General features: G+C 38.3%; 1 protein-coding gene across 2 annotated transcripts in view; it reads right to left on the reverse strand.

The window, feature by feature from the left end:
* Positions 1-8,162: 8,162 nt before the first annotated feature.
* PLSCR4 (phospholipid scramblase 4) overlaps positions 8,163-24,002 on the reverse strand; it is a 45,947-nt gene continuing 30,107 nt past the window's right edge. For both annotated transcript variants that reach the window (XM_034996385.1, XM_034996376.1), the window contains 6 exons: positions 18,257-18,492; positions 15,574-15,616; positions 14,440-14,666; positions 12,055-12,216; positions 10,542-10,700; positions 8,163-9,670 (listed from right to left, as the gene is read on the reverse strand). In XM_034996385.1, the coding sequence (XP_034852276.1) occupies positions 9,623-9,670; positions 10,542-10,700; positions 12,055-12,216; positions 14,440-14,666; positions 15,574-15,616; positions 18,257-18,492 (875 nt within the window). In that variant the 3' untranslated portion in view covers positions 8,163-9,622. The remainder of the gene's footprint in view (positions 9,671-10,541; positions 10,701-12,054; positions 12,217-14,439; positions 14,667-15,573; positions 15,617-18,256; positions 18,493-24,002) is intronic.

Here is a 24,002-nt window from a genome sequence, read left to right on the forward strand (position 1 = left end):
TTTGCCATCCCTAGTCAAATAAATAAATAAATAAATAAATAAATAAATAAATAAAATCTTAAAAAAAAAAAAAGATATTTGCCATCCCTTTGTACTCCTTTCCCGCGCTTTGTGGCATCTGCCCTTGCGTTTCTGATAAAAACCAAATAAAAGCAAAACAAAATATTCAGCTGCTGCCGCTCTCCCTGGCAGAGGCAGCCCTGCATGGCCGCTCAGACTGGTGTCTGAACACTTGTTTCAGGGCGCTACGACACGTCCTTCACGCTGCTGTGGCCCATCCTGTGGGTTGGGCCGGGGGCGTGGGGGCGGCAGGCGGTAAGCCTAGCCCTCGTGCTGGGACCGCTTTCCGGTTTCTTGGTCCGGAGCGGGTGCTGCAGGAAAGTGAAGTTTACTACTCCCTTCCAGGAGGCCGAGGCCGGGCGTGGGGGGAAAGTGCCTCCCTGAAAGGGCGATGATGCAGGGACGGCCCGCGCGCCTGCCAGTAGGAGCCCCCACCCATTCATCATCCATTCATTCATTCATTCATCTGGAGCCAGCCCCTGCCCCCCAGCGTGCCCCCCAGAGAGCCCCCCAGATAACCAGAGCCAGACTACCAAACAGGGGTGTGGAAGGATGCGGGGCGAGCGAGGCCTGTGCTTCAGAGGAGCCTTAGAGGGTGTCCCACTACACTGTCTCTGGCTCCAGCAAGAAAAGGAGACCCGTGCTGGCTCACACCAGACAGCTGACACGAAGGAACCTCAGCATTTGCACAAGGGCCTCCCACTCCAACCCCACCCCCATGGCCTGAGGGCCAGGCTGACGTAAGGGACAGGCAACAACACCAGGCTCCACCCGCTCAGATGTACTGAAATTCCACGCCAGCGCCTCAGTCTGCCTAACACTAGGGGCCTGGCCCTAACACACTGCCCCCCAACCTTCAAATGAGGGGATATTTGTTTTGGGGAGAAAGTTTGGAGGGTTGAGAGAATTTATTAATAAAATAAACTTTAAGAAATTGATTTAGAACATTAGAATCATTTGAAACAGTTTTTTTTTTAATTGCTAGAATTCCAGTGTTATGAAAGATGTTGCATCACAATGTTTTAAATCACTGCTAAATTTTTGGTGAGGTGGAAAGAAACTTTTGGTTCTAAGTGCGAATTCATGGTGTAACTTTGGGCACTATCTGGGCCTCTCTCAATTCCTTCATTTATATCTAGAGTGAAGAGCAGATAGTCCTTAGTGCCCCTTCTAACTCCAAAATCCTTTGATGCTATTCATTAAAACTTCTAGATTAGTACCAATATATTCTTGGCTGAAGGGAAAAAAAAAAAAAGAGCATAGTTTACGGAAGAGCCCATGAGCTGGTGCTGCCCCCTATGGCAGACTGACAAGGAGGAGGGAAACTAGATGAATATTTTGTCATTCAAATTGCTTCTCTCCGTTTCTATGGGCTTATTCCTGCATAATCAAGAATTCTAAAAACTAATTTCTGTTTATTTTTAACAGTTATAGTGAAAAGAATTAAAACTCAAATTATGTTGAATAACTATTAGCTAAGACAATTTGAGCAAACATGTTAACACTACTCAAGGAAAGGATTGTTTCTATAATTTTCCAAAATAAATTTATCTGAGCCTGGATTGCAGAAGAGGTGACATCATTTTAGATGAATCTCTTTTTATCTAACAACAGCATTAGAAACATTAAACATATTTTAAGAGAATCTGGAATTCAATAATATGATAGAAAGATAACTAATATACGTCATTCCAAATAGAAAGTAAAAATTTAGTTGTACATTAGGTCTAACAAATAGTAATAATATAAAAGTTCAAAATTGTTTTAAAATTTGTGTTTATGTTAAAGCATTATTCCCTGAATATTTTATTTTATAATAAAATTGTGTGTTAAAAAAATAGATCATTTCCATTGCTGGCAATGTTGCCAAGATCATCTTAAAACCCTTTTGCTATAGCATACCTACAAAGTCTAGCTAAAGTATAACCAAAAGCCATGTAAATGCAGAGTGTAGCTCCTAAGAGAGTGAGAGAATTTACTAGAGGTCAAAATCAGGCACAGTCTGAAATCTCTGACTATTAAACACAGGCTGACACCTTCTCTGGCATCCCAGAGAGGAGTGAGTTACCAATCGTTATTGACCGTGGCTTAGATTTCTCCTGCTAAGATGAGACGGGAGATGAGTGATGAGCTTAAGCAAAGCTGTAGTATTGGAACAGAGACTACCAATAAAATGGGAACTTTTGAAGAGACACACCCCAGTGTGAAGGCTGAACTAGAAAAAAATTCACCACTGGCAAACAGAGCTCAAGAGAAAGTTTGACTGTTTGGGCTTGTGCTGTAGGTTTAGAAAAAATTGCTTACTGAGGATCTATAACCAAGACTTATCCTCATTGTTTTGGTTTTCCTATTTAAAATGCATACATGAGTTGGGAAGCACCGAACTGACAGAATAGCATAAAAGTGGTCTTCGATCGGAAACACCACTGGGATATAGCAGAAGCAAAAGCACACCTCTAGGAGAGAACATACCCTCAGACAAAACTCCTCAGAGCCTCATGGGCTTCCCACCATAATCCTCAACTTGAGAGAACCCATGAGGTAACATACTGCCATCTTCCTCTATTTCTGTTTCCCTATATTTCTGAGTTAATACACAATGACAAACCACATATGACACAGAGATTAAAGAAGCACAGGGCATAGTGGTTTAGAATGTAGCCTCTGGGGCCACCTTCAAATAATGGTTTTGTGGACATAAGCTAGTTGGGTTCCTTTGTGCAAGATACCTAAATCTCTTTTTATTTTTTCATTTGTAAAATCAGGATTATTATAATAATCTATCTCACAGGATTATGAGAATTGAATGAGTTAGTGTATAGAAAGTCCGTACAACCAGTATGGTGCCTGGAATATAGGAAGCACTAGAAAGAGTTAGCTGCTACCATCATCATGATCGTCATCATCATTATCATCATCATCATAGTTAGTTGATCACATTATACCACCTGTCTCATGATTACTAGTCTGTTTTTCCTCCATATGTGCCCAGATGCATATCCATCTACCCTGGAATTGAATCTTGAGGTAAACCCAGCAACTACACATCTCAAAGTTATATGAGTTCATATGACTGGCTCCCTTGTTGAGAAGCAGCAGAACTAAGAACGGCAAGAAAATTTAATGGGCAACCTTTAAGTTAGCTAATTACAGAATGTCTTAGAATTTGCTGTTTACATTTTGTTTAGATATTATGTGAAGAGGCACCACCACCCCAACCTTAGCACCTACCCTACCTCAGCCACACCCACCACCCAGCCATACTCACCACCAATCCAGTCTGGACAACTGGAAAACGGAGTGAGGAGAGTAGGCTGCCTGATCAGATTTCTAGTTGGAATTTGAGACTGGGCAACTCTACATGCTCTTGCACGTGCTGTGCTATCTTCCAGGAGCTGTTATGTTTCTCACCTTTTATCCAACATTTCAATTTTCCTTCATTGCAATTACAACAGGGAGGGGAAAACTCCTTAGCACCCCACCTTTTTCTATTACCTCTTGATGAAGTTTGTTTCTTCCTCTGAAAAATATATTTTTTCAATATATATTTTCAAACAAAATAATTTTTATTTTATGCAATAATTCTTTAAATTTGTGCTGTAATTGCATACTTTCTTGCTTTATCCTTGCTGAGGGATAGAGGACTACCTTTTCATTTCTGTCTCCTTTAACACCTAGCACAGAGTCATACACATATTAGAACTATTTTCACACATTCAACAAATATTTGTTGAGGATCTCAGATGTACCACTCTCTCGGGCTCTGTGTTTAACTGTGATAAACAATCAATCCCTGCTTTGCTTGATGAAAATTTGCTAAATTGACCTTTTCAATTGTATTTACCATGCATTCAGCTTGCAGACAAGACTGTAAAATGCATCTTATTAACCTCCAGCAGTGCCAGGAAGTGTACCTGGGCAAATGACACAACCAGCCAGCCTAAACTATCTGATTAAACAGGACAGAAATATATTATATAGCACCTGAGAAGGTGCGAGTGACATGGTCTCTACTGAGTGTGCCAACATCCCATTGAACACATGTCCATGTGGTCCTCAAAGATGTGCATTTTGTTTAAAAGTCTGTCGCATTCATTAGCCTGTGAACCCCTGAGGGGTAATAACTGTATTTTTTACCTTTGCATTTCCCTCTGCCTTCAGAACTAGTTCAATGCCTGAATTTAGTAGATGCTCAATTATTAATAGAATGAAATAGTGGAGAGAGGGGTATATTTTTTAAATGGTAAAACTTTTTACTGGTTACTATAATAAATATTTCAGAAATACAGCCACTGATTGCATTGCTATTCATCAGGCAGATACTGAGTGAATGCCTACCAGGTGCTATTATTAAGCATGCTAAGTGTTATCATGTATAATACTAAGCTATCTCACTTTACACTTGGAATGTATCATTCTGTTTTTCTCTTTTCTGGGATTTACAATTAAAGATGTCTAGAGGCAAATAAATGGGGAACAGCTTCTGTGAAGGTCAACCAAATTTGGGAAAGATCCATTTTCAATGTTAGTTATCACTAGCCAAAAAGTTGAATTTGTTATTAGTTTATTAAATCCATATCTATGGATTTTCCAAGTTTGCATCTTTCAATATAAGTTAAATTAAACCTTAAACACTGAGGTGGGGGGCAGCAGGTACTAAAAAGTAGCCAGCTATCCCAGCAGAGCAGGATACCATCTCCTGGAATCATTGCTCATTCTAAACTTGAACTTAATTTAACATCCAGTTGGCTGAAAAATTCAACTAGAAAATTAGTCTGTTAACCAGGTTTTTGTATAATTTTGGGGAAATCTGGTCATTAAAATTGTTTTAAAATGCATCCTTCACTGACAGTTATAAATTCTGGCAGCTTTCCTGCATGATATACTGCTCTCGAAATCATACTTAAAATTTAAATGGGCCTTAAGTGAATTAGAAATAAGCATTTAATAACTTGGTTATATCAGAAAGCCAGTCACTACTATAAAACACTACAAAAATGACTTTATTGGAATTAAACTTATATAAGAAAAAAGGAGCCTGAAGGAACCTGATTGATAATTAATAGGAAATTCCTTCAAAAATCCCTTTGAAGAAAAGTGTTAAAAATAAAAAAACTGTCTTGGTCCATTTTGGCTGCTATAACAAAAATACTATAGACTGGATGGCTTATAAGCCAACAAATTTATTTCTTGCAGTTCTACAAGTCCAAGCAAGATCAAGGCCCCAACAGAGACTGTGTCTGGCAAAAGCCCACTTCCTGGCTCATGGATGGATGCCTTCTCAGTGTGTCCTCACTTGGTGGGAAGTGGAAGGGAACTCCTTGCCTTCTCTTTTATAAAAGGTACTAATCCATTCATAAGGGCTCCACCCTCATGTTCTGATCATCCCCAATGTCTGACCTCCAAATACATCACATTAGGGGATTAGATTTCAACATATTAATTTTGGGGGACACAGACATTCAGTTGATGGCATTCCACCCCTATTCAGGACAAAATTCATTCGTTTCATGCTAACAGCCAAAAAGTCTTAACTTGTCCCAGCATCAAAAGTCTGAAAGTCCAAAGTTGCATCTACATCAGATACGGGTAAGACTCAAGGTCTGAGTCATCCTGAGGCAAAGTCCTCTCTATCTATGAACCTGCAGAACCAAACAAATTATGTTTCCAAGATACAATGGTGGGACAGGCACAGGACAGACATTCCCATTCCCAAAGAGAGAAATAGGAAAGAAGAAAGGAGTGACAGGTCTCAGGTAAGCCCAAGACCAAGCAGCACAAACAACATTAAATCTTAAGGCTCAAGAATAATCTTTGACTCAGTGCTCTGTCTTTTGGGCCCATTGGGATGGCCATGTTACCCACAGGGCTCAGCAGAATGGCCTTCCCTGCAGAGACTCTCTGCCTGGGCCCTGTGGGTCTCCAGGACTGGCGTTCAAAACCCGAAGCTCTCCCAGATGGCCCTGTCCTTTGAGATCTAGGTGAAGGCAGCCATGCCCCCTTGACCTATGCACTATGAGCATCAATAGAGATAGGCCACATGGACCTGCACCCTCTGGACAGGTGGCCACTGGAGCCCTATGCCATACCAGGGCCTACCAGAGCCACAGCTGGGGCAGCAGAGGAGCATGGCAAGAGAGTGTAGAGAGCAGAGCCCCCCATGTGAGGTAGGGCCAGGTAGCATGCAGAAAGGCCCCACAGGTATTGAAGGCCCTTCCTTTGAACCACCCAGCCCCCTAAGCCCTTGCAATACAGGCCTGTAATGGGAGAAGTGGCTCTGTTGACCACTGACTTGCCTTCAGGGTCTTCTTCCATTGTCCTGGAGAATAGTTTCCTGGCTTCTGTTAAGAAGGCTCACTCATACTGATCTCCTTATCAGTACCTTGGCCACACCCTCAGTGTTCTCGTTTTTTTGCTATATGGATAGGCTGAAAATTTTCCAAGTCTTTATGTTCTGCTTCCTTTTGCTTAACAATTCTGTCTTTAAGTCATTTCTCACTGCTTGCATTTTACTGTAACAATCAGAGGAAGCCTAACTGCACCTTCAACACTCTGCTTAGAACTCACTTCAGCTAAACATCTAGTTTCACCCTTGCAAGTTCTATGTTCCACAAAACATGAGAACAAGAACATAATTCAGCCAAGTTCTTTGTCACTTTATAATAAAGAGGGCTTCTCCTCAAATTTCCAATACCATGTTCCTCAATTTCATCTGAGGCCTCATCAGAATGGCCTTTAGCACTCATGTTTCCACCAACATCCTGTCAGGATTACTTAGCTATTCTCTAAGAACACCAAGGCTGTCTCTACAGCTCTTTTCTTTCTGAACTCTCACCAGAATCATCTTTAAAGTTCTGTTAAAATATCTATGCTTTTTCTAGAATGCAACTCAAAATGCTTACTGCTTCTACCCATTACCCAGTTCCAATGCTGCTTCCACATTTTTAGGTATTTGTTACAGCAGCACCCTCACTTCTCCAGTACCAATTTCTGTCTGAATCCGTTTGGACAACTACACAGAAATACTGTGGACTAGGTGGATTAAACAACAAATATTTAACTCTCACAGTTTTGGAAGCTGGGAAATCCAAGATCAAGGTGCTGGCAGATTATAATGACACTAATCCTGTTCATGAGGGAGGGCCCCACCAGCATGACCTAACACCACCCAAACATCATCACATTGGGGTAATTCATAAGTTTGGGGTGGGGGGAGGGATACAAGCATTCAGTCTATAGCAAAGACTCAATTACAAGTCAAAAAGTAAGACAGTATTTTACTATAAACCATATTATATTTATTTAAAAGCCCAAAACAATATGATGAAGCATGAAAACATGCAGATTTCAGAGTAGCTTTTGTTTTTAGTGTATCTGATAAATTTTACACAATGAAATACCATTAGGAAATATAGAAATTATAATATGAACCATAGTATAAAAATATAAGACCATAGTATTACTTTTTTAAGATTTTATTTATTTATTTGACAGAGAGAGACACAGCGAGAGAGGGAACACAAGCAGGGGAGTGGGAGAGGGAGAAGCAGGATCCCCACTGAGCAGGGAGCCCGATGCGGGACTCGATCCCAGGACCCTGGGATCACGACCTGAGCCAAAGGCAGACGCTTAACTGACTGAGCCACCCAGGTGCCGCAAGACATACAGTATTACTTTTAAAGAAAGTGGAATTATAACTGTAAGAGACAACTTAATACCATAAAAACTTTAAACAAATTTAAAATGTCATATGTTAAAAATAATATATATTTTTTAGTATTATGCAGCAGGTCTTGGGATGTAGGGGTATAGGCAAATAAAAAGGAGGTTTATAGAGATAAACTTTCTCAATACTATTTGTCTGATTTCATATATAAAATGTCAAACATTATTATAAGAAATAATATGTATATCTAAGACTGCAATTATATTTTCAAATATAAGGTAATTATTTTTTTCTAGAAAGCAGCAGTTTTACATTTTTTTTTAAAGCTAGTAGTAGCACCTAAAAATAAAAATTACCAGAAACTGAGTAAAACAACTTTACCATGAAAAGATAAATATAATTTAAAAATGAAGCACCTTTCTTTGACTTCAAGAGGAAGTGTGGGCAAAGGCCCTCATTTCTGAATAATCCCATCTGAGAACACTCAGGCTTGTTTTACTTAGCAAGGAGAATACATTTCATTCAATATACTGGCTGTGTTGAAGGAACACAGTCCATGTCCAGATAGGAAGGTAGAGGGCAGAAGAGGCAGGTTGATTCATCAGAGTCTATTCAGTAATACACTATGCTTTTAACTAGCCAATAAAAAGAAGTACGTTTGTACTCTATGGTGATCCTACATAATTTTACTGGTAAGTTATAGTTCGCAGAGAAGTAGCATGTTTGCTGGGTTTTATTATTTTCTTTGCATAGAAACAGATTTATCTATCATCTAAATAAAAAGCAGCTAAGAAATATTAGACAATGTCAAGATTTGTAGGTTTTGCTTTTACAAAGTGCTACACAGAATGTCATATTTCAAAATTCAGAAACAAAACTCTAACTCCTGGTATTAGATAAATAGGGTGATTATCAGGGATCTTCTTGAAAAGTGAAAAAAAAAAAAAACCAATTATCTTCTCTGTGTCACATCAAATGATATACAAAGGTTCAAAAGGCATTCTTAGAGATTTGACCAAACATATTTTTTATATAAGGCATCTGTGACCAAGAGAGATGAAATGGATTAAATGCAAGCTCCTTATAAGGGCGCTGATGTCTCTAAGTTGCTCAGAGAGCTAGACTGGCTGTGGTCCTTGTCACCTCTTCCTGATAGTCTGACCCTGATTCCATATACAAGCAAGTCCTGACTGACCATGCTAGTGAATGAGGGAGTATGCATGAAAAATATAAACCCTATGATAAAAAAAAAATAAATAAACCATGTTTGATTTGGAAATAAAATCAAAATTTTCATGGAAACTTAGAAACTTGCAAAACAAGGTTTTGATACATATGCACAAGTAAATTTTTCCTTGTATAATAAACACATAGAATTTCCGTCTGCCTTCCTTCTTGTTTTTGAATATCAAGAGTATCATTCTTTTCACCTGGAATCAAATTTGTCTTTAGTAACAGGACAAGAGGTAGGAGAGGTAGGACAGGGTTAGGGATAATAGCTATATTACTCTATCTCAAAGATTGCTCTAAAAAGCTCACCATTTCATGACCTATTAATGTGAGAGCTCTCGGATTCATTTTCCCTTATGTCATGGTAAAGCATTTTGAAGCTCATTGTAATGTGGTTAATGGCAGTATTGTAACTTGGTTAATGAGTCATAGCTTTTTCAAGGTGAACTCCTAGTCTACCAAGAGGACAAATGAACAGATAAGCAATTGAAACATATTTAGATTGTATTCTTGCCCTTACACTGTTAGCCTGTTAGAGCTAATAACCAGTGAAAATAATCTGCAAAAGCAGATACATATATTTGCAAATAATTGAGGGGATTGTAAGCCTGATCCAACTTTTCTAAATTTTTTTACTAGCCATAATTGCTGATTTGCTGTGTCCATCTATCTTGATGAATGTTGTGATGGAGATCTTTCAAAATACATGAAGTCCTGAAATTAGAAAAAGAATTAAACATACATATATAATACATACTATAGAGAGAGAGAAAGATAACTGTACATGTATAGATACATACATAATTAGATGCAATGCATAAAGTACTATCCTTTATAATTTATCAGATGATCCTCATTCTAGTTAAGGATAAAAAAATCTAATAAAACCTTTATGAAGAGGATCTAACATGAAGACCAGCAATTACAGACTTGGAACTGTTGGTAGCCAATAACATTTCCATTTGGGGGTACTGACTAGCTAAATTTTCGTTGTTAAAAGGAAGAAAAGCTTAACAATCAATATTAAATATGTTAAATATACCAACTGCAATATGTTAGCTACATTTTTAAGGTAAATATATCCATTTTATTTCCACTTAACCACTGATCAGTCAGTAATACAGCAAGGGAGCTGTACCTAATAAATCTAAGGAAGATACAACACCAAGGGATCCACTGACAGAGAGGCAGTGGGGTGGAGGGAAAGGACATCATATTTAGAGTTATTTATTTCATTATGAAGTCATAGGATAGGCATCTTTAAGTAATGGGAAAAACAAACAATAGGCAATGAGGACAAGTATACCCACTGGATGCCCCATATTCTCCAAGTACTCTTCTGGCCCCTCTACTCACATGATAGCTAATGTTCAGTGCCCTGAAAAATATAAGTATTTTTATCTCCATTTTATAGGTAAGGCGAATGAGGCCTGGAAGTGCTAACCACTTTCCAAAACACGTAACTAGTAAGTGGTAGAGACAGACACTGTCCTAGTTTCAAAGGTTACTGCCTTTCTATTACACTACACTGCATCTCATCATAAAGAGTGATTCTCTCAAGACAACTCAAAAGCAAAAGACTTACAATGAGGAAGCAAGCTCCAAAAATCATGGCTTTCATCTTCACATCCAGGTCTAACGGGAAGTGAATTTCAAAGTGGTCAGCATCGCCCATTGCTGATAACAGACCGTTCCACTTCCTAATAATACTGCCAATGTTGGACACGCCATCAAGGGATTTGACCTAGAAAGATAAGAATATGACTTAATGAGGATTGAAAAATATTATAATACATACTTCATTCTTCTACTTAGAAGCAGTTTACACTATGACAGCATAAATACAGGACAGGAAATTAATATAGTAATAAGGTAGTTATTACTATAAAGTAATAAATTACTGTAAAGTAACAGGGAATTATGGCCAAGAAGGATAAAGTGCCTTGCAACTGGTGAATAACTGAGCTGGGGTATAGCGGACAGTTCTCGGGCTGGTGCTCTTTCTTCATCCTCAAATGAGTTATTAGGGAGGTACGATTTGAGTTGATTCCAAAATTCTTTTTCATATAGTGAAGGGTAGAAATTGGGGATTGGAAGGGAGTCTCTACAGTCTAGGGAAACACACGAGCAAAAGTAAGGAAGCATAGTTCTATGTACTTCACAAACTTCAAATAATCACTCAAGTTTTTGTGGGCCAAATCCACCCTGACTTCCTAAAGTATGTCAGAATCCTGAGGGGCTTTAGCTTGTAAAAGGGGGATTCTGGCACTTGCCAGAGGGAAAATACCCAAATACTAACTTCTGGTGATCAGAATGATTCTATACACCTGCTCCTAAAATTTGGCTTATCCACATTTTTTATTTCACTACAATGGTCTTTTAATAAATAAGCAATGCTTGAAGAACTAAAAAAAAAGTTTATTGGGTATCATAGAAAATATCTGAATGAGCAACTTTAGATAATGAGCCTTCCTGAATTGCAAGGCATTCAAGGTTTCTCTAAGAAGCTCAGGAAACATTTCTAGGAATCTCCTTTGTCAGATTCGTAGGATAATAAGCACTCATTTTGTAGATACTGAGATAGAGGCAAAACAAGAGATTTCCTCAGAAAATGTTATAACCTATTATGAGTTTTATCCATGTTATCAGTGTTATCCTATCTCTTAAGGACACAGACAACTTCTACCATGCAAATAATGTACACAATCTCAGGGTGCCCCATATGTTCTGTGATATGTCAGGTATTTTTGTTAATCAGGACCTGCAATCCTGCAAATCTGTGGTAAAAATGGTGAATTAAATACGACCAAGAATAAATAAATGGACTCAGTCATGCTATTTACTTTCGGGTTTAGTGTTTTAAATGTTTACTTCTTATCTTTATCAAACCCTGAAATCAAAAAAAAAGTAGCTCATACTTTGGAAAACAGTAAGTAATCCACTAACAATAATTTGAAAATGATTTGATGTCACCAATAACTCTTTCCTCATTCTACTTTATTCATTCACATTAAAGAACAGTCTAAAGCCAAATGATTTTAAGGTCTGTTAGTACATGTAGAAAAAATAGTAAAAGTGTCATTTTTATATTTGTTTACCTCGAAAACCGAATCTGAACCACAGCCGTAGGTTGAACAAGGCCCGCGCACTCTCATCACATTTTCTTTCTTCTCGTTCTGGAGGCTGTAAACGGCCCTGCACAGGTTCCAGTGTTCCGCAACAAAGCCAATGGGGACACCGGGAGGACACTGCACCTCCAGCTGCAAAGAAGCAGTGACAGACGGAAGGATGCTACATATATACCTGTAGGCGTACACACCACCCAGATGTGCTCTTAAGTCTTTCCAGGACTAGAAGAATTGTTACTGGTAGAGAACCTTCCTTTTTAACCCAGGCTCTTTCTTAGGGTTGTAGGTCGGAACAGCCTTGAGAGCTGAGGTGACATTTCCCTTTGGAACAAAGTGGCTGCTTGTTGCAAAAATGGACAGTTCTCCAAGCTCAGAATTGCTCAGCTGTATGCAGCATCTGCGTGGGCTCCTCTGAGCCAACCCTATAGAACTTGGGGGCACGGGGACCTACACCAACTACATGACACTCATGCTGTTTACTGTGCTGTAGTGAAGTTCTTTGTCTCTGCTCTAGGTGTCTCATGTCTTCTGGCACAATTCATGACAAAGTAGCAAGGGAACTTCTTAGATTCAAATCTCAGACTTGACAATTATAAGAGAAAATAGAAAAAGAGGCATTCTGAAAACTGAATATTTTTTTAAAAGATTTTATTTATTTATTTGACAGAGAGAGAGAGTGCAAGCGTACAAGCAGGGGGAGTGGCAGGCAGAGGGAGAAGCAGACTCCCCGAAGAGCAGGGGGAGCCCGATGCGGGACTCGATCCCAGGACCCCGGGATCACGACCTGAGCCAAAGGCAGCCGCTTAATGACTGAGCCACCCAGGTGCCCTGAAAACTGAGTATTGTGAAAACAACAGAATGTGTGAACAGATATGTAAAGCCATATTAAAAAGTTTCAAAACTGTCCACTGCCCTGTTTTAGCTAAGCATCTTTACAATATTTCTTTGTGAAGAACTAAGATTTTCATATTTAATAATAACAAGAGTCACAAAATTAAATTACTTAGTAAGAGGCCAGAGTTAAAGTTCTACTGGTAGCTTTTCTGGCGTCATATACACTTTTCTAAGAGTTTTGAGTCTACTAGGTCTCATCATGGGGCAGTACTACATAGCTTCATGAACTGTCAAATCAAGATATTATTAAAAAAAAGATGTTATTGTTCATATATATACATTCACACATATACATAAGCATATAAATTTGAAAGCTGCCTAGGATTAAGATCTTACACAAGTTTAGTCCTAAGAGCTAAAAAAATAAATAAAAACTGTATACAAGTAAATTACTTAAAAAAAAATTCATTTGAGAAGAAAACCCAACTCATGAATATGAAGAATTCCTAGTATATCGAAAAGGACTAAGGAGTAAAGGTGAAGATTCATCTCAAATATCAGGCTATTATTACAAAAATAGTAACGAGAGAGGCGTATGATACCTGGGAACAACATCCTCTGAGCACTGTACTATCTGTCCGGTACTGTAATGAACAGTTAACATTTATTTACTATTTGATCCTCAAAGCAATCCTGTGTGATAGGTGCTATTATTACTTCCATCTTACAGGAAATCAAAACACAGAGAAGGTTGTAAATAAATTAACATTTAGTAAGTGCTGGCACTTACCATGTCTTTTAAATATCCCAGGAATCCCATGGGGTATTGTTGTGCATATTTTATGTACAAGAGCACTGAGCCCCAAAGAAGTTAGGTAAATTGCACAGTTTAAGTAGGTGACATATCTGGAATTCAAAATTCTGGTGGACCTCTCGCTAAAGCTGCTTCTTTTCCCTGCAGCAAACAACCTTCCTAGAGCTGCACGGGTTGTAGAAGAGGAAGCCAACTGTAACTCAGAACACCTGCTCTCTAGGTCTGGCACTCGGGGGACTGTAACACCCTCATCAGGCACTTCATCTTTCTGAGCCACCCCTTCTTTATCTGTGGCCAGGTGTGGACTGCGATGGGGAGTGCAAAGTCATCTAAGGTCTCTTCCAATTCTAAAAGCATTCGATGATGTCTAGCGACATCTTATCTGCGGATACGCAGGTACATTTAGACAAATGTGTGTAACTTCTGTTGTAGGTCATAGATACATTTCCAACTCAGTAGACACAACTGATAGAATTGTGGTCACCGAATAAATAACCCTAATTTGTGCCTGACCCCCCAACTAGCACCAGAAGACAAAAAAGAACCCACAAGAAAAAGCCCTCTGTGATTTTCCTTGGGTGAGATGATGTGGCCTCCTTCCTCCTCACTCTCTGAAAACCCCTCCTGTGTCATTCTGGAAGGAGCACAACTGTGCTGTGAAGACTTGGATCAGGAAGAAACCAGGGATAAGACCTGCATTCTCTGACCTCTTGCCTGGTGGAGGGACAACAGAGGCAACAGCAGGTGCATCTGAAAGGTCTCTGCATTGTCATGATTTCTCGGCCCATACAGTCGGTGACCCGGAGGACGAAGGGCCTTAGTGTCCGATAAGCATTTCTGGTAAAGTCGTCTGTGTCTTCAGTTACGATGTAAACCATTTGGTCCAGGTTGTTTTTAATATCATATCTATTATTAGTTTCAAAAGATGTCATCACTATAAAAGAAAATGAGAAAGACACTTTAAATTAAAAGCAGTTAAAATGGGCCCCGAGAAGTCCTTTTGTAGTATTTCTTAGGGGCTTAAAGCAAAATAGCTTTTTAAAAATTTAAAGTGAAATATTACCATTGATTAGGACACCGAAATAATTCAGATGCCCAATAAATATTTGGTAATTTTGAACATTTAAAACATTTCTTTTAAGGAGGTCAGTAAAAATGATTTTTAAAACTTTTCCACATAAATGCAAAGACTAAAACTATATTCCTGGAGTACCCGAATTTAGAAAACTTTAATAAAGAAACCATTTAAATAAAAGTACACGTTTTACCATAAAGTAGTCAGCTCAAGAAATATACTGAGATGGTTAGGGGTCATTCCTAATTGCAAATAGGAAAACGAACCAAGAAGACTCAGGCTCTGCGTAGTGGTCAAATGAATATGCAGATCTGGTGGTAAAGAGAAGGTCAGTAATCCAGTGAGGATGAACTGAGATCAAGCAGCATGCTTACTGTGATTTCTTTTTACTTCTAAAGCAAGGGCACTGGACTAGAACTTAGCAGATTTAGATTCTATTTCCAGCTCTACCAGCTGACTATGGTGCCCCTGGCTAACTCATTTAGTCTCTTGGTTCCTTCTCTTCCTCTTCCATGGAAGATGAATATGCAGAATAGGGTGGGAAGGGGGAGTTGACCAGATAATATGTAAGTCTTTTTCAAGTCTAAGAACTTAGGTATGGTACATAAATAGATACAATTATACAAAACAATTCCCTTTATTACTTTCTTGAAAAAAGGGTAGAAGAAGATAGTCCTTTCTCTTTGACTCATTAAGAAATGATCATTGGGTAATGCAAATTTCCACCTGATTCAAATACTGCTGAACACTACAAAATTATACATACTTTCCAGAGGCTCAAAATGCTGAAGGACGTGTATGTTGTCCAACTGTTGGGATAGAACAAAGCAATTAGCAAAAATAGAAATAACAGAATTAAATCAAATCAGTGCTAGAAAAGAAGCTGATGAGACAGGTATAAAAATGTATTAATTGGCACCAAAATATCTTTTTGAAATTGAACGAAATAAAAAAATTATCAAGTGAAATTAGCAGAGCTGTCCAGATAGGAATACCACTTTTCTTCAGTTCTATTGTAAAAGATAAACAGGTGCAAAAAAAAAAAAAAGATAAACAGTTGCCTGGTGCATCAGAAAATAATCTTCCTACTACAGTAACAGCATCTAGAAGAAGCTGTGTTGACACAGATTGTTTCTAGCTCGGCCCCTACTCACTGATCTCATTGACATGTCTGTCACTCACTGAACTCACAGCCTGGAGGTGCTCAGGAAGTTTGGGACGGTTTAACATGGACCAGCCATAGAGGAAGCTACTTTCTCAGTGGTTTACAGAGAGCAAATCAGCCAGGGGCCTCACACAGTAGTATCGTTTTACATTATTTTCACAGGTACCTCTGGAAGATGTTAACACACTGATTTCCATTCATTTGAGGTCCTAATGCCAGGGGCTTCCCTAGGTGCATACTTTAATGAGGGTCCACAAGGCTGGAAGCATGTGATTAGGATTAGGACAAAGGGGAGGAAACATTCTGGGATGGGATCTCTTGAAAAGGGTGTTGGGAACATCACTAGATAAACTTCTGCCTTCACTTCACTTAGGAACCACTCTAAAGACAGTTTGATGGGCTCAGCACCTGATATTACTGGACAATATTACAGCAGAAAAGAAGAAACTTCTTTGAGGACAGAGTAATTATATCTATATAATTTTAGATGATATAGATCATTCCTAATCCTTGAGCCCAGAATATTGCCTGAAATGTCCTATTTCACCATAGTCATTGAATACTTTAGCTAATAAAAAAGTACATGAATGTGGTAATAAAGAAAGTCAAAAATAACTAGACATAAATATTTTGTGGTGTAATTGATTACAAGAGGGTATAGGGAAGATATAATCCTTCCTTCATGAAAACCTTTTTCTTATACGAAAACACAATCAGGTAAGGAGGTCTAAATCTGTCTTATAAAATGCCGAAAGTGGTCACTAAGGAGGTCCACAGTTCCTTTAAAAATCCAGAATGTTAAAATCTAGAACTCAAAGTAAAAATATTCATTGCTGATAAAAGCATCCGCTGCTGAGCAAAATATTCTAAAGAAATAATGCCTGTTAATGTAAAAGAAGTTTGTCCAATGAGACTCTATGGCTGCTATAGATCAGTTCTCTAACAAACTGGTAGGGTCACTGGCCAAGCCAATACTCTAGAAATAATATAATCCTGCTACTTTGAATGCTCCAGAATCTTGACAGTCTGATAATGATTCATGGAATCTATATCGGAGATTGCAAAAAGGCTAGGTAGGATAAGGAAAATGATAAAGCAAATGACTGGTTCTGTCTTCTGTTTGCATATGAGGTATTTTAACTAATAATATCCACAAGCTGCCACCCACTGGATGGCCTTGTGTGCCCAAAATAGTAGGCGCACTATAAACCTTAGCTCCTGAAAAATTCTCCTAACAACCCAATAAGGTCTGTATTGCTAGTACTATTTTATTGATAAGGAAATTCAAGCACCAACAGGTCATGAAAGTTACTGAAGGTTGCAATGAAGAGGGAGTATGAGTAGAATTTAAAACCGGGTTTGTCTGGCTCCACACCTGTTTGTTTTGTTTCTTTTCTCACTTATTTTTTTTAATTCAAAACATCCCTGAAAGAGAAAACAGAATTCATAAAATATGTTCATTTAACTCCTGTCAGAGTAATAGAAGAAATGAAAAAACTTGGCAAACTAAGAAAACTGGCAAGTCCCTTGCTTATAATGTATTTCAACATCTTTTTCTAAAACCAAACATGATTCAATAGGTTCTAAAGGACTCCAGTACCAGCTTCATCTTATTTTCATTAAGCAATTTTTTTGAGTCTCTGACATGTGGTTTTAAGTGATACCATTTGGTACGTGGATTAGACATACTGCCCCAGTTTCTGATCAGGATATCCTGGTAGCTTCCGAACATCTATATAGATGGGAAATAAGAATTCACTGTGTTGTGGGAAGGGGATCTCTGAATTTGGCCTGAAGAGAACCCTTGGTAAGTCTCCTCTTTTTATTGACATTTTATGTTTGGAGGGTGGCAGGAGTGGCTAATGAAAATTGTGGGCAATGAGAAAAAGGGATGGGAGGAGACACTCAGTGACTCACTCTTGGTCTGGTGTTCTTCATGTTGTTGTTCTTGGTGTTAACTCTTTACTTCTATGCAAATAACACCTCAATCAGCATCTTTGATAGTTTTCCCTGTTTCTTAAACTGCCTTCCACAGGACACCTTGCATATCTTAAAATTCAGCATACATCCTTTAGAAAGCTGTACTGATTCCACCAAATACATCCCTGCACTCATTTTCCCTTCACATTTCTGAAATCAGTACCACCATTCCTACGGTCTCACAAACAGGACCACTGTCATCACTGACCCACCACCTGCATCCACTCTATCCAGCTTCAGATCTCTTTTTGTCAGATCCCCAGTCACACTTCATCAGAAAATTATTTGGATTTGTGTGGAGTACCTGGGTTAAGTATTCCAGACCAGGAGGACAGTTTGGCATAAGAACAGGCCCTGGCATCCATGTTATTGGAACAGGCTGATTTGGCATATGATATTTGCCAGGCTGGTACTGGATAGGATGAATACCACCAGGTAGCTGATATGAGGGGAAGGCACAGGGATGCTGTGGGCTGTAGTATCCCACAGGCAAGCCTCCTGGGTAGCCTGCAGGTGCAGGGACAGCTGGTCCAGGGGGTCCTGTATCCAAAAACAAAGGAAAATGTTATACACTATTAACACCATAACACACTTTTACATGAAAAATGTATGTGCCACACAATATCCACTTCAGACTAAAACATGATCCATTTTCTGAATGTGTACCATGCACCAACAATGTACTAAGTAAGGGGCTTTACACGGTAACTCATTTAATCCTCTTAAACCTTAGAAGATAATTATTCCACACAGAGGTGTAGAAATAAGGTTTGAAACATCAAGTAACCTGTTGGCTTCTCTGTAATAGGTTTCCCCCTTGGAGATAATAATATCCCTACTTCAGTAGGTTGTAGTGGGATTAGCACAAGACAGCACATAATTAGCACTGTACATTTATGTTATGATGTTTATTGTTATTGTTTAAGGTCACAAAAATAGTAACTTCAAAGGGGTGTTTTTTAATGATGGCTAAGTAATTCAGAACAGTTTTATCACCCCAGAAAGCAAGCCCATACCCATTAGTTGTCATTTCCTATCTTTTGCCCCAGACCCTGGAAACCACTGTCACTACCGAATTGCATAACCTGGACATTTCATATAAATGAATTCATGTTACCATGTAGCCTTTCTGTCTAGTTTCTTTGATTTAGCGTAATATTTTCAAGGTTCTTCCATCTTGTAGCATGTACTAGTATTCAATTCCTTTTTATGGCTGAGTAATAGTCCATTGCATGGACATATCACATTTTATGTATTCATTAATCAGTTGATAGGCATTTGGGTTGTTTCTACCTTTTGGCAATTATTTATAATAACACTGCTGTGAAATTAGTGTACAAGTTTTCAGTTCTTGAATATATACCTAGGAGTGGAATTAGCCTTAATGTTTTGAGGGAATGCCAAACTGTTTCCCAAAGTGGCTCACTGTTTTCCAAAGGACTTCACTCCTACTGCTGAACTCCTTTATTACTGCTAGTTGTGTGTGCATGTGTGTGTGTATTCCTTAGGATTTTCTACATACAAGATAATGTCATCTGCAAATAGAGATAGTTTTGCTTCTTCCTTTCCAAACTGGATGACTTTCATTACCTTTCCTTGCCAAATTGCCCTGGCGAAAACCGCTAGTACAATGTTGAATAGAAGTGGCAGGAAGAGATATCCTGTCCTGTTCTTGACTTTAGGGGGAATGCTTTTGGCTTTTGCTACTCAGCATGATGTTTTTCATAGATGCCTTTTATTAGGTTGAGGAAGTTCCCTCCTATTCCTAATTTGTTAAGTGTTTTTAATCATACAGGATGTTTCACTTTGTCAAATACTTTTTCTCTATCTATTGATATGATCATATGATTTTTCTACTATATTCCATTCATATGGTACATACACTGACTAATTTTGGTATGATAAACCAATCTCTCGTACTTGGGACAAAGTGTACTTGGCCATGGTATATAATCCCTATTTTAACTTGCTGGATTTGGTTACTACATTGCTAGTATCTTGTCGAGCACTTTTGCATCTGTATTTATAAGGAATATTGCTCTACAGTTTTCATTTCTTGTGATGTCTTTGTCTAATTTTGCTAATAGGGTAACACTGGCCTCACAGAATGGGTTGGGAAGTTAGTGTCCACTATTCTTACATTTCTTGTAAAGGGCTGGTATTAAAATCCTCATTGAGCACATGGTAGAATTCACTAATGAAGCCATCCAGACCTGGGCTTTTCTTTGTCAGAAATTTTTAAATAACTAATTCAATCTTTTTACTTGCTGTATAGCTCTCTTTAGGTTTTCTATTTCTTCTTGGAGTCAGTTAAAATTGTGTTTTTCTAGGAATTTGTCTATTTCATCTAGGTTTTCCAGTTTGTTGGTATACAACTGTTCATAGTATTCTCTTGTAATACATTTTAATTTTTTTAAGCTTGTTAGTAATGTCTCCATTTTCATTCTTGATTTTAATATTTTGAGTCTATTTTTTTTCTTGGTCAGTCTAGCTTAAGATTTCTCAATTTTGTTGATATTTTCAAAGATCCAACTTTTGGTTTTGTCAGTTTGGCCTATTGCTTTTCTCTATTTCATTTACTTCTACTTTAAATTCTGTTATTTCCTCCTACTTGCTTAGGGTTTGGCTTCTTTCTAAGGTGAAAAGTTGGGTTACTGATTTGAAGTCTTTCTTCTTTTTTAATGTAGGTGTTGATAGCTATAAATTTCTCTCTGATTTTTTTTTAAGGTTTATTTATTTGAGAGAGAGAGGAGAGGCAGAGGGAGAGAGAGAGAGAATCTTAAGCAGACTCCCTGCTGAGCACAGAGCCCGATGTGGAGCTCAATCTCAAAACCAACTGAGTCACCCAGGCTCCCCTCTTTATGCTCTGTTTTAGCTGTATCCCATAAGCTTTGGTATATTGAGATTTTATTTACCTCAAAAGTATTTTCCAATTTCTCCTGTGATTTCTTTTTGCCTTTTTGGTTATTTAATGGTGTGTTAATTTCCTCGAATTTCCCAACTTTCCTTCTATTTTTATTGATTACTAATTTTCTTCCATTGTGAAACCTGTATGATTTTAGTCGTTTTAAATTTATGAGACTTGTTTTTTGGCTCAATCAGTAATCTATTTTGGAAAATGTCCTATATGCACTTGAGAAGAATGTATATTCTGCTGTTGTTGGGTAGAGTAATCTATACGTGTCTATGTTTAGTTTGGTGTATAATATTGCTTATGGCCTCTATTTCCCTTTGACCTTCTGCTTAGTTGTTCTATCCATTACTATAAGTGGGGTATTGCAGTCTCCAACTCTTATTTACTGAATTGTCTATTTTACCTTTGAATTCGGTCTTTTTTGCTTCATATATTTTGGAGCTCTGTTTTTAGATGTATATATATATATATAATTGTTATGTCTTCCTGATGGATTGACACTTTTTTATTGTAAAATGTTCTTTATCTCTAATAACAACTTTTGCCTTAAGGTATATTTTGTCTGATATAAGTATAGCTATTTCACTAATTCTTATCAACAACGAAGTTTGAGAAACATTGTGCTAATATAGTGTTTTATAATACATACATACATTAGTGGGCTGTGAAATCAATTTAATGATTAACAATTAAAAATTTTTACAATAAAATTTACTACACTAGAATAAAATAAAATAGAAAAAAATCAAACTGTATTGTCCATATGCTATATACTCACTGTATTATTGCTTGATGAAATGTTATATATAGCATATATATAATACATATAAATATTGTTAATATATAAATATATACATATATATATTATTTACTGTGGGTCATAGTAGACTGTCATTAAGAATGTTTAAGGGGGCGCCTGGTAGAGCATGTGAATCTTGATCTTGGGGTTGTGAGTTTGAGCCCTACATTGGGTGTAGAGATTACTTTAAATAAAAGAAAGAAAAAAAAAAAAGAATGTTTGAAAGCCAGTGATTTAAAGACCCTTTTGTTTAACCAATGTAAAAGAAAAGATCCTATTGTAAAATGGAAAAGATGGAGACAATGTCACAAAACTGTGATGCATAATCACATGGTTGCAAATAGTTTTGTGGATCTTCTCCTTGAAGGAAAAAACAAATCTTACCTAAATATAGGTTAAACTGAGTTTCTTTCTGAAAATTGCTATTTGTTTATAAAAGCACTGTTTATAATGTGTGGATGTGCATGTATCCGCGTTTTCTTATACTGGGATATTGGTCCAGAAGACAGCAAGGGGTGTCAGAAGCCGAGATTTACCTCCTAAGTACGTGCGCTAAAGGGAACAAGCCTGGGATAGCTGTAGCCATATTTCCCAAAATAACCCAGGCTCTGGGCCTGCGGCTCCAGACTGGGAAATCTGGTATCTTTTTGTAATCAAAAAGCACTGCCACACAGCTGTGTAGGGCAGGGACTGATATTTCCTGAAAAATGTGAACAGTCCATTGGTGGCTGTTCTTTGAAAAGGTCCCTCCTACAGAATGAAAAAGACCTGAGAGAGTCGGGTAAGGTGGAGACTATGCTCTCTCTCAGAGAACCCAAAGAACTGGATCCTGGACACCATGCACACCAGGAAGGAACTCCTGTTAGAGGAAGCTATGTTTATATATATATATATATAAATATTACTACTTATATATATAAGTAGTAATAGGTAATACTTGCTGAGCTTTTATTATATTCCAGGCATTGTTGTGACTACTTTACATGGATTAAATCCTGTAATCTAGGCATCAACCGTATGTGGTAGAGACTATTATTATTATCCTTAATTTACAGAGGAAAAAACTGAGACATAGGAGGATAAGTAACTTGCTCAAGAATCAATAATGTCAATATGTGACAGAGTCAGAATTAAAACTCAAGCATTCTGACTGCAGAGGCACCCTTAATTAAATTATGCTAATACTCCCTTTAGATCAGAGAGGCGAGGAACATCCAAAATAGGACTCTCTGGATAGCCTTGAAACTACAGAGTAGAAGAGCGACTCTAGCTGGCCGCTGTTTTTTTAGGTGCGCGCACGCACGTGCACACACACACACACACACGCATGCACCCCTCCTAGGGGATGTCACAGTACAGAAAAAACAGTGTAGCAGGCAAAAAGCTGGCTTCAGAAAGAGTAAGCGGTCACCAGCATAGAGGCAAAGCAGTGGTCTGGGGTCAGCCAATGCCGAGGAAACCAGCAACCACCAGGAAGGGCGATTCCCCAAGACTTCCAGAAGTTGTGTGGGATGAGAAATAAAGACAGACAGCCCTTCCTGTAAGGCAAATTGGACAGAGGGTCAGATTCCAGAGATTTGGGCATTAAAGGGAAGAGTGGCTTTTGACGCTCATGAAGTCTGGGACATTTTGGTTACTCATCAAAATCCCACTCAGGAGCATCATGAATTGTGGAACTATTTCTTCTAATACTGTCTGAGAACAAGGCCATGAAATAAATCAAACATTTCTTTATTTGGGAAACACTCCACAATGCCATTTCAAGGACCAGCTGCTGTGCTTACTGCTAGAGACAGAAAGATGTAGAAAGACATGTCTTTGAGGACATTCAGTTCTACAGAAAATACACAGATTTTTTTTTTTTTTAAAGTGAATGGTTATCATGAAGCAAGTAACTCGTGGGATCAGAGGTAGATTCATAGTGTGTGAAGAGATTAGAGAGGAACGGTGCTCAACCCAGGCAGAGGAGGTACCCTATGATGTTAGTGCTGACATGTTAGACCCAGCCAGCACCTCCACAATGGACAGAGGTTTTACAGGGAGAGTAGGTGCAAAATGAACAATTGCACAGGGAGACTCAGTATTGCAGTGGGGCCAAGGCTGTGTATGGAGATTAGGCAGAGAGGCTAGAAAGGAAGGTGGGGAAGGACTGAAGATTATGAAAGACCTATACTCCTCTGTTGCAAAGAGTAAACTGTATGCCAATAAAACAGAAAGTGAACTAATTGGACTTACACTCAGAACCCTTATGAATGAGGTTCAATTAGGCAGGAGGTGCTTCCAGGAGTGCAGATGGAAGGCAAGTTAATTTGTAATGTAAGGAGTAGTAAGTGGAGG

This window comes from Mirounga leonina, unplaced genomic scaffold (assembly GCF_011800145.1).
Source record: "Mirounga leonina isolate KUSES-001 unplaced genomic scaffold, KU_Mleo_1.0 Mir_115, whole genome shotgun sequence".
In the NCBI taxonomy this organism is placed as follows: domain Eukaryota; kingdom Metazoa; phylum Chordata; class Mammalia; order Carnivora; family Phocidae; genus Mirounga; species Mirounga leonina.